Source organism: Vitis riparia, chromosome 4 (assembly GCF_004353265.1).
Source record: "Vitis riparia cultivar Riparia Gloire de Montpellier isolate 1030 chromosome 4, EGFV_Vit.rip_1.0, whole genome shotgun sequence".
NCBI lineage: Eukaryota > Viridiplantae > Streptophyta > Magnoliopsida > Vitales > Vitaceae > Vitis > Vitis riparia.
Genome location: NC_048434.1, coordinates 17,641,804 through 17,652,752, shown reverse-complemented (window position 1 = coordinate 17,652,752; position 10,949 = coordinate 17,641,804). Strand labels below are relative to the sequence as shown.

The 10,949-nt window shown below is 33.7% G+C and overlaps 1 protein-coding gene across 2 annotated transcripts; it reads left to right on the top strand.

The window, feature by feature from the left end:
• Nucleotides 1–443: 443 nt before the first annotated feature.
• Nucleotides 444–10,413, top strand: LOC117912720 (putative RNA-binding protein Luc7-like 2). Of its 2 annotated transcripts, XM_034827414.1 has the most exons (14): nt 569–656; nt 1,224–1,355; nt 3,215–3,267; nt 3,844–4,012; nt 4,095–4,158; nt 4,806–4,885; nt 5,050–5,203; nt 5,508–5,569; nt 5,782–5,844; nt 6,348–6,406; nt 6,720–6,801; nt 8,493–8,542; nt 8,678–8,935; nt 9,910–10,413. In XM_034827414.1, exons 3-14 carry the CDS (start codon nt 3,218–3,220, stop codon nt 9,926–9,928), a joined length of 1,110 nt encoding a protein of 369 aa, XP_034683305.1. In that variant the 5' UTR covers nt 569–656; nt 1,224–1,355; nt 3,215–3,217; the 3' UTR covers nt 9,929–10,413. The 2 variants fall into 2 exon arrangements, with proteins under 2 accessions (XP_034683303.1, XP_034683305.1); XM_034827412.1 differs by lacking the exon at nt 1,224–1,355 and having other exon boundaries at nt 444–656.
• Nucleotides 10,414–10,949: the final 536 nt, after the last annotated feature.

Sequence of the window (10,949 nt, the reverse complement as noted above, 5' to 3'; positions counted from 1 at the left end):
ATATATTAGAGCATATGCATTAATTTAATATAACAAATATTTTGCAATTAATGAAGCGTGTTTAGCGCGTGTTAAAGATAATGTCCTTAAGCATAAAAATCAAATACCCTACACATTTTGTTAAGACATTTTTTCCATTAATTCAAGTACTAGAAAGATATTTTTGAAATTCAAAGAAGAAATAACCTCAAATGATTGACTAATATAAGCCCTTAAACACAACTAGGAAAAATTCTTATATTACTACAAAATTCAGACGTGAAGAAGGTTTTTTTTTACAATTTTATAGAACATCAAGACATCTCTACAATTTTTTCCAGTAAAAACTCAGGGGTTCTTTTGAAAATACATAAAACTACAGGGACCAATCCGAAAACCGAAAAACTCACTCACAGCAAATTTTATTAAGCCCCAAAACACTCGCAGCCCTATTAGTTTGGGAATCCAGAAACCCTAAGATAGAGAAACTCAGCGTTGAGAGAGAGAGTAAGGAGGAAAAGAGAAAAGAGATGGATGCGATAAGGAAGCAACTGGACGTGTTGATGGGGGCGAATCGAAACGGCGACGTCCGGGAGGTGAATAGGAAGTACTACGACCGAGATGTGTGTCGCCTCTTCTTGGTCGGCCTTTGCCCTCACGAGCTCTTTCAGTTGACGGTACTGTTCTGGAACTATCCTCCTTGCCTTGATCTGTTGGTTTCTTTAGCATTGGAGTCTGTTTGGTTCTCGAGAAAGTGTGGGAAAGTGGGGGGAAAAATGAAATCTCGATTTCTTAGAACCTTACGTGGTTTATGTTTAGGGGACATGGAGGCGCAGAGAGAGGAAGAGATACTTTATCTACCCTTAACCTCTATTGAGAAAATAGGGGAAAACAGTATAAAACGAAAACCTCGAATCTGATTTAATTTTTATTTTCTATTTGTTCATATATTTTTGATGTTTGGAGGGGACATGAATTTTTTGGGGGAGATATTTAAGCTAATTCTACTTCTTGTTTGGATTTCGAGATAATTCAAGAAAAAAAAGAAGAAAAATTAAATATTGAATTTCTTAAGTATTTTTTTGTGCAATTTTTTTAATTTTTTATTGTGTTTAAGATCATTGATGTGATTTTAGAGAGAAAAGTTTAATTAGTTCTAATCCTTTCTTTTGCCTACAAGAAACTCAGGAAAGTTGAAGAAAATGAATATTGGATCTTATTTATTTCTTCTGGTTAATGTTTAGGAGAGATGGTTGGAGATCACCCGAATTCTCTGTTGGTCGGTGTGCTGAGTTGAGCATGTCAAATTCATTGCTAGATGGAAGAAAATAAAACCTCAAAATATATGTTTTGTGTTTTTGGATCCTATTTAGAAGGTATGCGTTTAGACAGAGATGTTTAATCAACCCAACCCCTATATGTTTGGCAGGAAATTGAGTTGATTTAAGCTTGTCAATTTCAAGTCGAATAGATTGAAGAAAATGAAATCTCAGATCTTTTTTATTTTATTTTATTTTTGTCATAGAGGGCCTTTTTCTTAAAGGGTCAGAGTCTGAAAATGACTCATTTATATAGAAAACATGGAAAATATTGTTTTTGGTAATTTGAAACATGGATGCAAGTTTTTTTTTTTTTTTTGATAGGTAAAACATGGGTGCAAGTTAATGATTGAAAATTATTCGAAAACACTGTTTCCATTATTGAAGTGAAAATCTTTCTGAAAAGACCATTCTCATTTTTTCTATCAAACAAATTCTTACTTTTTATGCTTTTGGGTCATGTTTAGGAGAGAGATACATACCTAGAATGAGCTATTTAATCAATGTCAATAGATAGAAGAAAATGGAACTACGAATCTTATGCTTTGTTTGGGAAGTGTTTTCAAAAACAGAAAAATAGTTTTTGAGAATTTGTTTTAAAAGCTCTTTTTTGATGTTTTGTAGAAAAAAAGTTTGTTTGAAAATTTGGAATATTCTTAACCATTTTTATATTTTTAAATATTTTTTTAAAGTTATATTTTCAATTATTTTCTATATTTGTATGATTATTTTTTAAAACAACCCTTAGAAAACAAGTGAAAGCTACTAAAATATGTTTTTATGAAATACCCTATTTTCTATTTTATGGTTTCCAAACATGGTTTCTTGTTTTTTGTTCTTAAAAACATAAAAAATATTTTTGAAAATGGCTTCCAAACATACCCTTATGTTCTACTTTCTATTTTTGAGAAGGGTTTGCTTGGCCATCTTGTATGAGAGGCATTGATTTAGTGTAAGAGAATTTGGTTTCTTTGCTCTTGCACCGCAATCATCGCACATTCACTAAAATTTTCCCCTTTTATTATTGGTTTTGTTTTCAATGGTTATCACTCTCTATTTTTCCATACATTAATCATGCTTTCATTGACTTTCTTGTGTTATTACCTCCAATGCGGGGCTCCAATGATGGCATGGAATCTTGCTGACCTGATTTTCTAATTAGATTAGAAATAATTTTTTTATTTTATTTTATGGAGGATTCCTTGATATAAAAAGGGCTATTTGATTAAAAGGGATATTGAAAATGCAAATTCAGAAGAATGACCATTTTCTAAAAACATGAAATAGAATCTATTTTGGACAAAAATAACCTTTAACAATTTTTGTAATCCCCATCTCACATTAAGTGCTTTTTGATAAAAAAAAAAGTTCAAGGGTAAAAATGTTGAAATGAGGTTATATGTGTAATTTTCAATACATGGAAGTTGTTTTTTTTTTTTTTTTCTTACAGAAATGGGTATTATCTCATTCCATTTAATCAATTATTTCATATAAAAATTAGTTTTAGATGATAATCACTATCATATTAATAATTTGCTGGATGATGAAGTATGCATTATTTGCTTTAGTTTAAGTTTAGGCAAATAGATATAAATTTTTTTAGATTACAAATGTGGATGTAACGTGCCCTCTGCACGGCATATATATATATATATGTAATTTTACCTTCTTGTGGGCATGGCATGTTGAGAGTTTGTTAACCTTGAAGTATCTTGTAGGCCCCCTTTCCCCTTTGGTAACACACACATGGACTAAGAAGAGTAATTTAATTAATTCAAATAGGTCAGATGACTGTCAATGTTACTTTAACCTATTGCTTTGAGGGATATTGGAATTCATGTTAGTTATTCCATTTGGTCTTCATAATTAAAATTTTATTCTGATCTCTTTCTAAGACTTCATCATTTTTGTTTCAGAAAATGGATATGGGGCCATGTCCGAAGGTGCACTCCTTGCAGCTAAGGAAAGAGTATCCTTTCGCCACTATAGTGCTATGCATTTCAGCTTTTCTTCTTTCTTTAAGATGTTTAAACTGTATGATACTCTTTACTGTTAGGGCCATGCATTCTGTGATCCCTGTTTTTGACAACCCCTAAGAATTTTTTTTTGGGATAATGGGAATCTGCCTCTAGAGGGATGCATTTATCTCAACTACTAGCAAAGCAAACTGCCAGTATTATGGGCCCACACTTCTAACCTACACTCAAATTTCATGGAGGTTCAAATTCAGGACCTCTTGTTAATTTCCAGAGGGCACAGCTGCCTGGTCATATCCAAGGGGCTAGACATTCTATTAGATCTTATTAGAGAACCTCATGCAACCGTTTTTCAGAGCAATGATTGCAGATCAGATGCTTGCTTTTATATTCTTGTTAACGGGTATTTCCCTTATAAAAGATATGGAGACCAAGCACTACCATATTTCTATTCTTGGTTCATTTATCGTATTTGCAAGAATATATCTTATCCATGCAAATCAAGGTCACCTATAAAATATGTTGATATATGAAAATTTGTTTCACTTGACTGCTTTAACTCTTTCTAGATATGAAGAAGCCAAAGCAAAAGGTGTCCATAATTATGACAGGGACTTGGAGGATGTTATTGATAGGCTCATTGTTGAGTGTGATAGAAAAATTGCTAGAGCTCTTAAGCGTCTTGAGGATGAGGATGCTAAAGCTGCTATAGCAATTTCAGTCTCTGAGGTTACTCAGGTAGTGGTTGAGTTTCTCAGGCTAGTTCTTTAACCATATATATCTGTATATATTGATGGATAATTTATTGATTCCTTTACAGACACCTGAGGTGCTTGAGTTGTCAAAGCAGATTAAGGAGAAGTTGAAGGAAGCTGATCAATTTGGTAACCCCTTTATATGAATTATAGTAATTTTAACTCCTTTTACATTTATATTAAAATGTTTTGTCCCTGCTATTATTAGGTTTAGTGCAGGTTATTGAATATCCTGCCTGTTGGCAAAGCATGTTGGTTATATCAGACTTATTCTTATTTAGAGTATAGGATACTGATTTGTGACAAATAAAGGAATTATATTGAAGTGCCAACAAGGGGTGAACCCTATTATTGTATACAAAGAACACACACATGAAAAAAGATTAATCAGATAATTCGATAGACAGTGGTTCAGCTAATATCCTCAGGCTACCTCTTGCCAGCCAACTAATCCTAGCTCTTCCTTAGACACATTCCACAAAAGCCAAGCCTTAATGAAAGAATCTTTAAGCTTTGACATTAGTAATTCCGGTTATTAAAGAAGTTCTCAATTGCTGCCCTTCCAGATGCACCCAAAAGTTTATTTGTAAACAAGTTTTGATGATATGGAAATCTTCTAATTATTTTTCCTCTTTTGACTTTAATGGTTCTTCCTATTAAGTTATTGAGCTATATCTTTAGTGTGGATATATTGCACGGAGATTAGCTTCATAATGTTATCTTTGATTTTGTGTGTTGTCTAAACTGATTTGATTTGGTGCATGAATGATATGCAGATCTTGAAGGCAAGACTGATAGCAAGATTCGAGCTCTAGAAGTAGTAGAAGAACTCAGAACGAAAAGAGCAGACAAGCAGGTAATTGTTGTTTGTTGAGACATTAAATTGGCATGTCATTGTTGATATATTAGTGTTGTTTAGTTATAGTGCCATTTTTTGATAAGCAGTCTGTACTTCCTTTTTTCCATTCCATGATTAAGATTTTGAATCTCATATGTGTTGCAATCCTTTTCTTATGATAGTCTATGCTTCTTCTGGATGCCTTCAACAAGGATAGAGCGTCTTTACCCCAACCCCTTCCAAACCCGCCCCCATTGGCACCCTTGCCAGTACTTGCTCCTGATCCTCGTACACAGGAAATGATAAATGAGAAGCTGAAAAAGGCAGAGGATCTTGGTAAGCTAAGTCAGCCTTTTCATGCCTTTTATATTTCGATAAATCTTGATGTTCTGTTGCATACCAAATATATTTGTTAGTGGAGTGCAATGGAAAATAGTTGATTTAATGCTTTCTTGAGCTGATTGGAGTTGCACAAAAAGTTTTTGTGGAATTACCAACTAAAATGTGCCTACTCTTGCTTTAACAATTTGAGCATGTAAATTAGATATGCTACCTGCTGTAGCCTTATTCCTTTCCCTCTGTTGGTAGTGCTGAATTGATTGGGTTATGCTTAGTTCTAAAAGTTCCCTATGTTTTCCAGGCGAACAAGGAATGATAGACGAGGCACAGAAAGCATTGGAAGAGGCTGAAGCACTTAAGAAGGTTTGTGTTTTTCTTTAGGTTCATCTTGTTTGTTTGTAGCATTTGTCCATATTCTTATTTGTATTATATGAGGTTTTGATATCTGTTATTTATATATTAATTTTATTCCAGAATGTAACTTGTATTCTTTGTTTTTCTTTTTCAACTAAACCTGTCTCTTATTCGCTATACCTCTGTTAATTTGTTTTCTTTTTCTTTCAATGTCTCTTCAGCTGGCCCCTAGGCAGGAGCCTGTTCTTGATTCTTCCAAGTACACTGCTGCTGATGTGCGCATTGTGAGTACAATTATTTTTGTTTCTGCATTTTCAGTAAATATATTACATAATGGATAGCCACTCACTCTTAAAGAGATCTGTGTCCATTTGAATTTCTTCCCAAAATCCCAATTAACTCCAGCAGTTGATGATTAATGTTTTTAACCCTTTTGGCTCTGTTTGCCACTCCTCTTGAACCAAAAGAAAAAAAACCACTGCTTTACTCATCTCTAAAATATTACCTTTTTTGGCTATACTGTAATCCAGTTTAGTACATTATTTAAGTTTCACAAATGGTGTTTCTGATTAAGGACAGATGCAAATAAAATTTCTCTCTCCAGAGAGATGGCAAACCAAGTTATAGCATATATTTCTGTTTGAGATTATTATTATTATTATCATTATTATTATTTTTTTCATCTGAAATTGAAAACACGAGTTGATGATAATGGATGCATATGTTTTTATATTTATCCTGTATTTCTTACTCTTTTAATTTCTTTTTAATTCTGATGTTACCTCAGACTGATCAGAAGCTACGCGTATGTGACATTTGTGGAGCATTTTTGAGCGTTTATGATAGGTAAAATTTTTATCTTGTCACTTCATATTTTCTAGCTTTGAGGGCGACAAAGAATTAGTATTTGGGGTTTCAAGTACTTCAGCTTTTGACCTGGCGATTATACCTCCTTGTCACCAGCAGGCTTTTGGGCCCAGTTTTACGAGGATTACTTTTGCAGCTAAAGAATGTGCGTCTTTTTCTGTTTTATGCTTGTAGATCATGCTATTATTAGCTAGAAAATTATGGGGCTACCATACTATATGTGGATTCTATCTGTCAAGAACTATTGGTTATTTCAAGGGAGTGAACTGTTCTCCTTTTCATGTGGTTTCAGTGACCGTCGCTTAGCAGATCATTTTGGAGGAAAGCTTCATTTGGGCTATATGCAAATCCGTGAAAAGCTGGCAGAGCTTCAGGTAAGATGAATTATTTTCGTGATCATATAGGAGCTCATTTATGTTTTGGTTGTCCCGTGGGTTCTATTACATATTGGCATTAGTACAAAAAGGATAATTTGCAGGAGTTGGGAGCAAGATGATGGGGCCAGTAAATTCTGCTTAGCTTCTTTGGTCTCATATTGGCTGTTGTCTTTTAGCTATTAACTTGATATTTATTATTGTCCTTCAGCTTGTTAGGTGACAACAATTTTTATTTTTTATTTTAACAATTTCTGTTTGCCTATCAAAAGAGAAAAAGGAAAACAATTTTCAACTTATAGTTGTTTAGCTAAGTCCGATATTTGTTCTTTTACCTATCATCTTTGTTCGGATGTCCTTAAGTTGGTACTGTGAATATGTTGATTCAGGTGCTGGTATAATGTTTCACATTCTTCTATAGAGATTCTCAGTTAGTATGCCATCTGTGAGTTATTCTAACCTCGGAGAAGAGTGTTTTTGTGGCAATTTCTAATGTCTTTCATTTTGATTTGAAATTTGGTTGAAGGTTCTATTGGAGTTGAAAAACTCGAAGTTCACCTCTTATTTTGTTCTGTTGCTTCCATTTTTTGTTGTCAAATGATTTAGTAGAGCCTGAGGCTCTTGAAAAAATAGAAAATGTTTTTGAATGGGCCCACAACTGAAATGCAAGCTACTTGAAGGGGACTGGACTCTTAATCCTTAAGCTGATTATTAGGGGGGGGAACTGATTGGCATGCATTAATCAATCCATTTTATATTCCAAAGGTTTAGGTTTGTGAATTTGACAGAATCTAGAATTGTAGCTGTCCCATGATTGACAGAATTTGTATGTTTATGAAAAAAAAAAAAAGCATCTGAAATTGTAGTTGTTCCATGTTGATTACTTTGGTGCCACTTTATTAATTATTATTTTGGTGGTTTGGAGTCCTACTCAATGTACCTCTGTTGCTTTATCACAAGAGAAACAGATGTTCTTTCAGTTTCGTAGAATTCTTTCTCAAGCAGGTGTTGTACTGGGCTCAGATCATATCAAGGCTTAGTATGAGCATCAAATATAAAGTTCTTCACTGTAAGAAATTTTACATCAGTCAAGTTGCATTCACTATATCTGCCACTCATCCATCCATCTCCTTTAGTTGAAGTTCTAGTTCTATATTTGCTCACACCCAATTTCTATTGAATTTTTTTCCCAGTTCTCTTCTGCAATTGTTTCTGGGCGCATGCTATTGACAGAATTTGGTGCACAAACCATTTTCTCTGGTTGTTTCAAAGATGTTGATTTTTTGTTTAGGCCTTTGGACACATCTCAACTTATGCCTTAAGCTGTTGAATTATCATATCACTGTTCTAACTTTTAAAGTTTTAAGCTCCTTTTCCAATTCCCTTTTAAGGTACATGTTCAGATCCATTTTCTTCCTATTAAACCTTTTTGAGTTTTGAATGTGTGGTGATGTTGGGACTGAGTAAATGGAACCATGTTTGTATTTTTTATATTTAATTAATGTTAATACTTTTTAATTAGAAATTTATATTGTATTCATCATTGGGCTTAAATGGTTTTTGACTGGTTGATTATGTTGACAGTCTTCTGCCGGTTCCTAGTATATGTTAGTATCTCTAAATTGGATTAATGGGGTATTTATTTCAAGGGAGGGTCCTTAATGGTACTTTCTTGGGAATTAATTTTTCAGGAGGAGAGAAACAAGAGCCGCAAGGTTGATAGACATGAGAATGATAGAAGGTAGGCTGACAGTTCTTATTTTATTGTATTTTATTTGTTTTGCATTTGGCTGTTGCACATCTTCAATTTACCTTTGCAATTGTTCTCCTTCCTGTTTATTATTATTGTTATTATTTTTTATCTTTCATTTTATAGATCAAAGGAACGAAGCCGGGACCGTGACAGGGAAGCAAGCAAGGATCGAGCAGATAGCCGTGAGCGGGGAAGGGACCATGATCGTAGGAGCAGAGATCGTGATAGGTACCATGATCGTGATCGTGGACATGATCGGGAGCGTGACAGAGATTCTGACCGCCCCCGAAATTATGATTCAAGAAGTCGACGCAGGTCACGCTCACGGTCTGGGGAACGCTCCAGGGACTATGATCGCTCCAGGGATTATGATCGTCACAGGTACTTGTCCTCCATGAGTTCCCCATTTTGCATTTAGATTTCCTTTCATGTGTTTGTTTGGATGCACTTCCTGTTCTCTGTTTTTAAAAATAGAAAATAGAAACAGTAGTGACTTCTATGTAAAATACAAGAGCTCTTAGAAGTTTTACATTGAAATTGTAATGGTCTTTAAAAATTGAGGTATTAAACAAATTTTTATTACAAATTTAAAAATTTTTGAAAGTATCAGTTAATTCTATACATTTTGTGTAAGAGTTTCTACTTATTATATAAAAATCTCTATTTTGAAAACAGAAAACAGGAAGTACATCCACATGAAGCCTAAAAGTTTGGTTTGGAGGATGAGTTGTGTGGGATATTCCTTTTTATAATGGTTATGTCAAATGGTTACTATTTTGCATCTGGGTACCACTCTTGAAAATATCCTTAGATGTTGTAGCATTGAAGGTACCATCTGACTGAAGCCATCTCCTAAAAAATAGATGGTTTAGAATCATCTTATAGTTTTAATTCTAAGTGGGGGCCCATTACTTTTTAAGCTCTAAATATTTTGACAAACATGTGTCCTAAAATGGTTTTAAACCCTAGGGAACTCCATTCATCTTCACCTTTCATTCTTTGTTTTATATGTTGTCTTACCTTATACAATATTATTTAAAGTTTCGGATAGCTCCAGTCATCAAAGTTGCCTTCTTATAATGGCTCAAGAACCATACAGCGAGTATTAGAAATCAGATGAGCAACTTTCTTTGTTTTAGGCAATTTTTTTTTTTTAAAGTATTAAATTGTTTAAGAACTCACCCAGAAAAACTAAAATAATCCCAGACCATAATATCAGGCATCTGTAACAACTTTATAATTTTGTGCTATAGAGGAGTTTTCTAAGTTTAACCTTTTAACATGTTTTTGTATATGCTACGTGATTTGGGAACTAGTGTTTTCTATCCCATATTAATGTTTGCTTAAACTTGCAGGCGTTATGATCGATACTAGATCTGGGTTGGTGCAGTTGGGCAGATATGAAAAACTTGTGGGGTTTTTTTGTGTATGTCAGACACTAGATGATCATTGGAGTTGAGATGAGGAGTCTTGCTTAGTTCAGAGATGGATGCTCATGTAGGAAGGAAAGATGTTTTACGCGCTTTGTTTTAAAAACTTAAGTAGATTATTGTAGTGTCTCCTACTATGGGCGAAGAAGAAGAATCAACTGCATTGTAGATGTTCCAGGCATATGTTTGATTGCGTAGATTTTTTATTTATGGCTAAAATGATTTAATGTGTTTTGACATTTGATTGTGGGGGTAGGAACACTTCACTTTTAAGGCTTAAGCATCACAGACATGAACTCAATCAGAAATGGATGTCACGGCAAAATGATTGGGGAAATGTGGCTTTGAGATGCTACGATTATCCAAGGTGATGTGTGATCTGCCTTCCTTCACCCTGTTTGTTTCAATGGAAGATGGAATGGTTTTGCATAATGCCAGCTTAGGAATGCAATCTTTTCATTTGTTTGGTTGGATGCGCCGAAGTTGAGGCTGGCCTGATTTCCTTGGAGAAATGTCATATTCTCATTAATCATCTTAAACAAAAATATTATAGAGAAAAATGTTTGGGTAATGTTTGTCCGAACGATTTTAAAAAACAAATTTTGAGAACTATTCTTGAAAACAGTTTATTATTCGTGAGTGAATGGGAGGATTGTTACTCTTTTTAAGTATTAAAAATCCTTACGTGATAAGTTGATATTGAGTAAAGAGTAATACTGTTAAGTATCAAATTATTTTTTAAAAATTTAAAATATCATTGAAAATAGTTTTTGGACGGGTAGGATGGATACTAGTTTTATTTTTTATTTTTAAAATTAGTCGGTGTTGAATATAAATAAAAAAATGTTCTCAAAGTTCTTGCGATAATAGAAAGGGTGAAAACAAGGAATCTTCAAAGAAGGTATATACAAAAATTTATAAATCATTTCATTAATCATCCTTTTATAAATAATTCTTGAAACTTC

Coding starts and splice junctions, on each gene's coding strand:
- LOC117912720 (XM_034827412.1), top strand. CDS start 510: ATGGATGCGATAAGGAAGCAACTGGACGTGTTGATGGGGGCGAATCGA. Junction 5,204..5,507: donor GAAAAAGGCAGAGGATCTTG/GTAAGCTAAGTC, acceptor TATGTTTTCCAG/GCGAACAAGGAATGATAGAC. Junction 5,570..5,781: donor AGGCTGAAGCACTTAAGAAG/GTTTGTGTTTTT, acceptor ATGTCTCTTCAG/CTGGCCCCTAGGCAGGAGCC.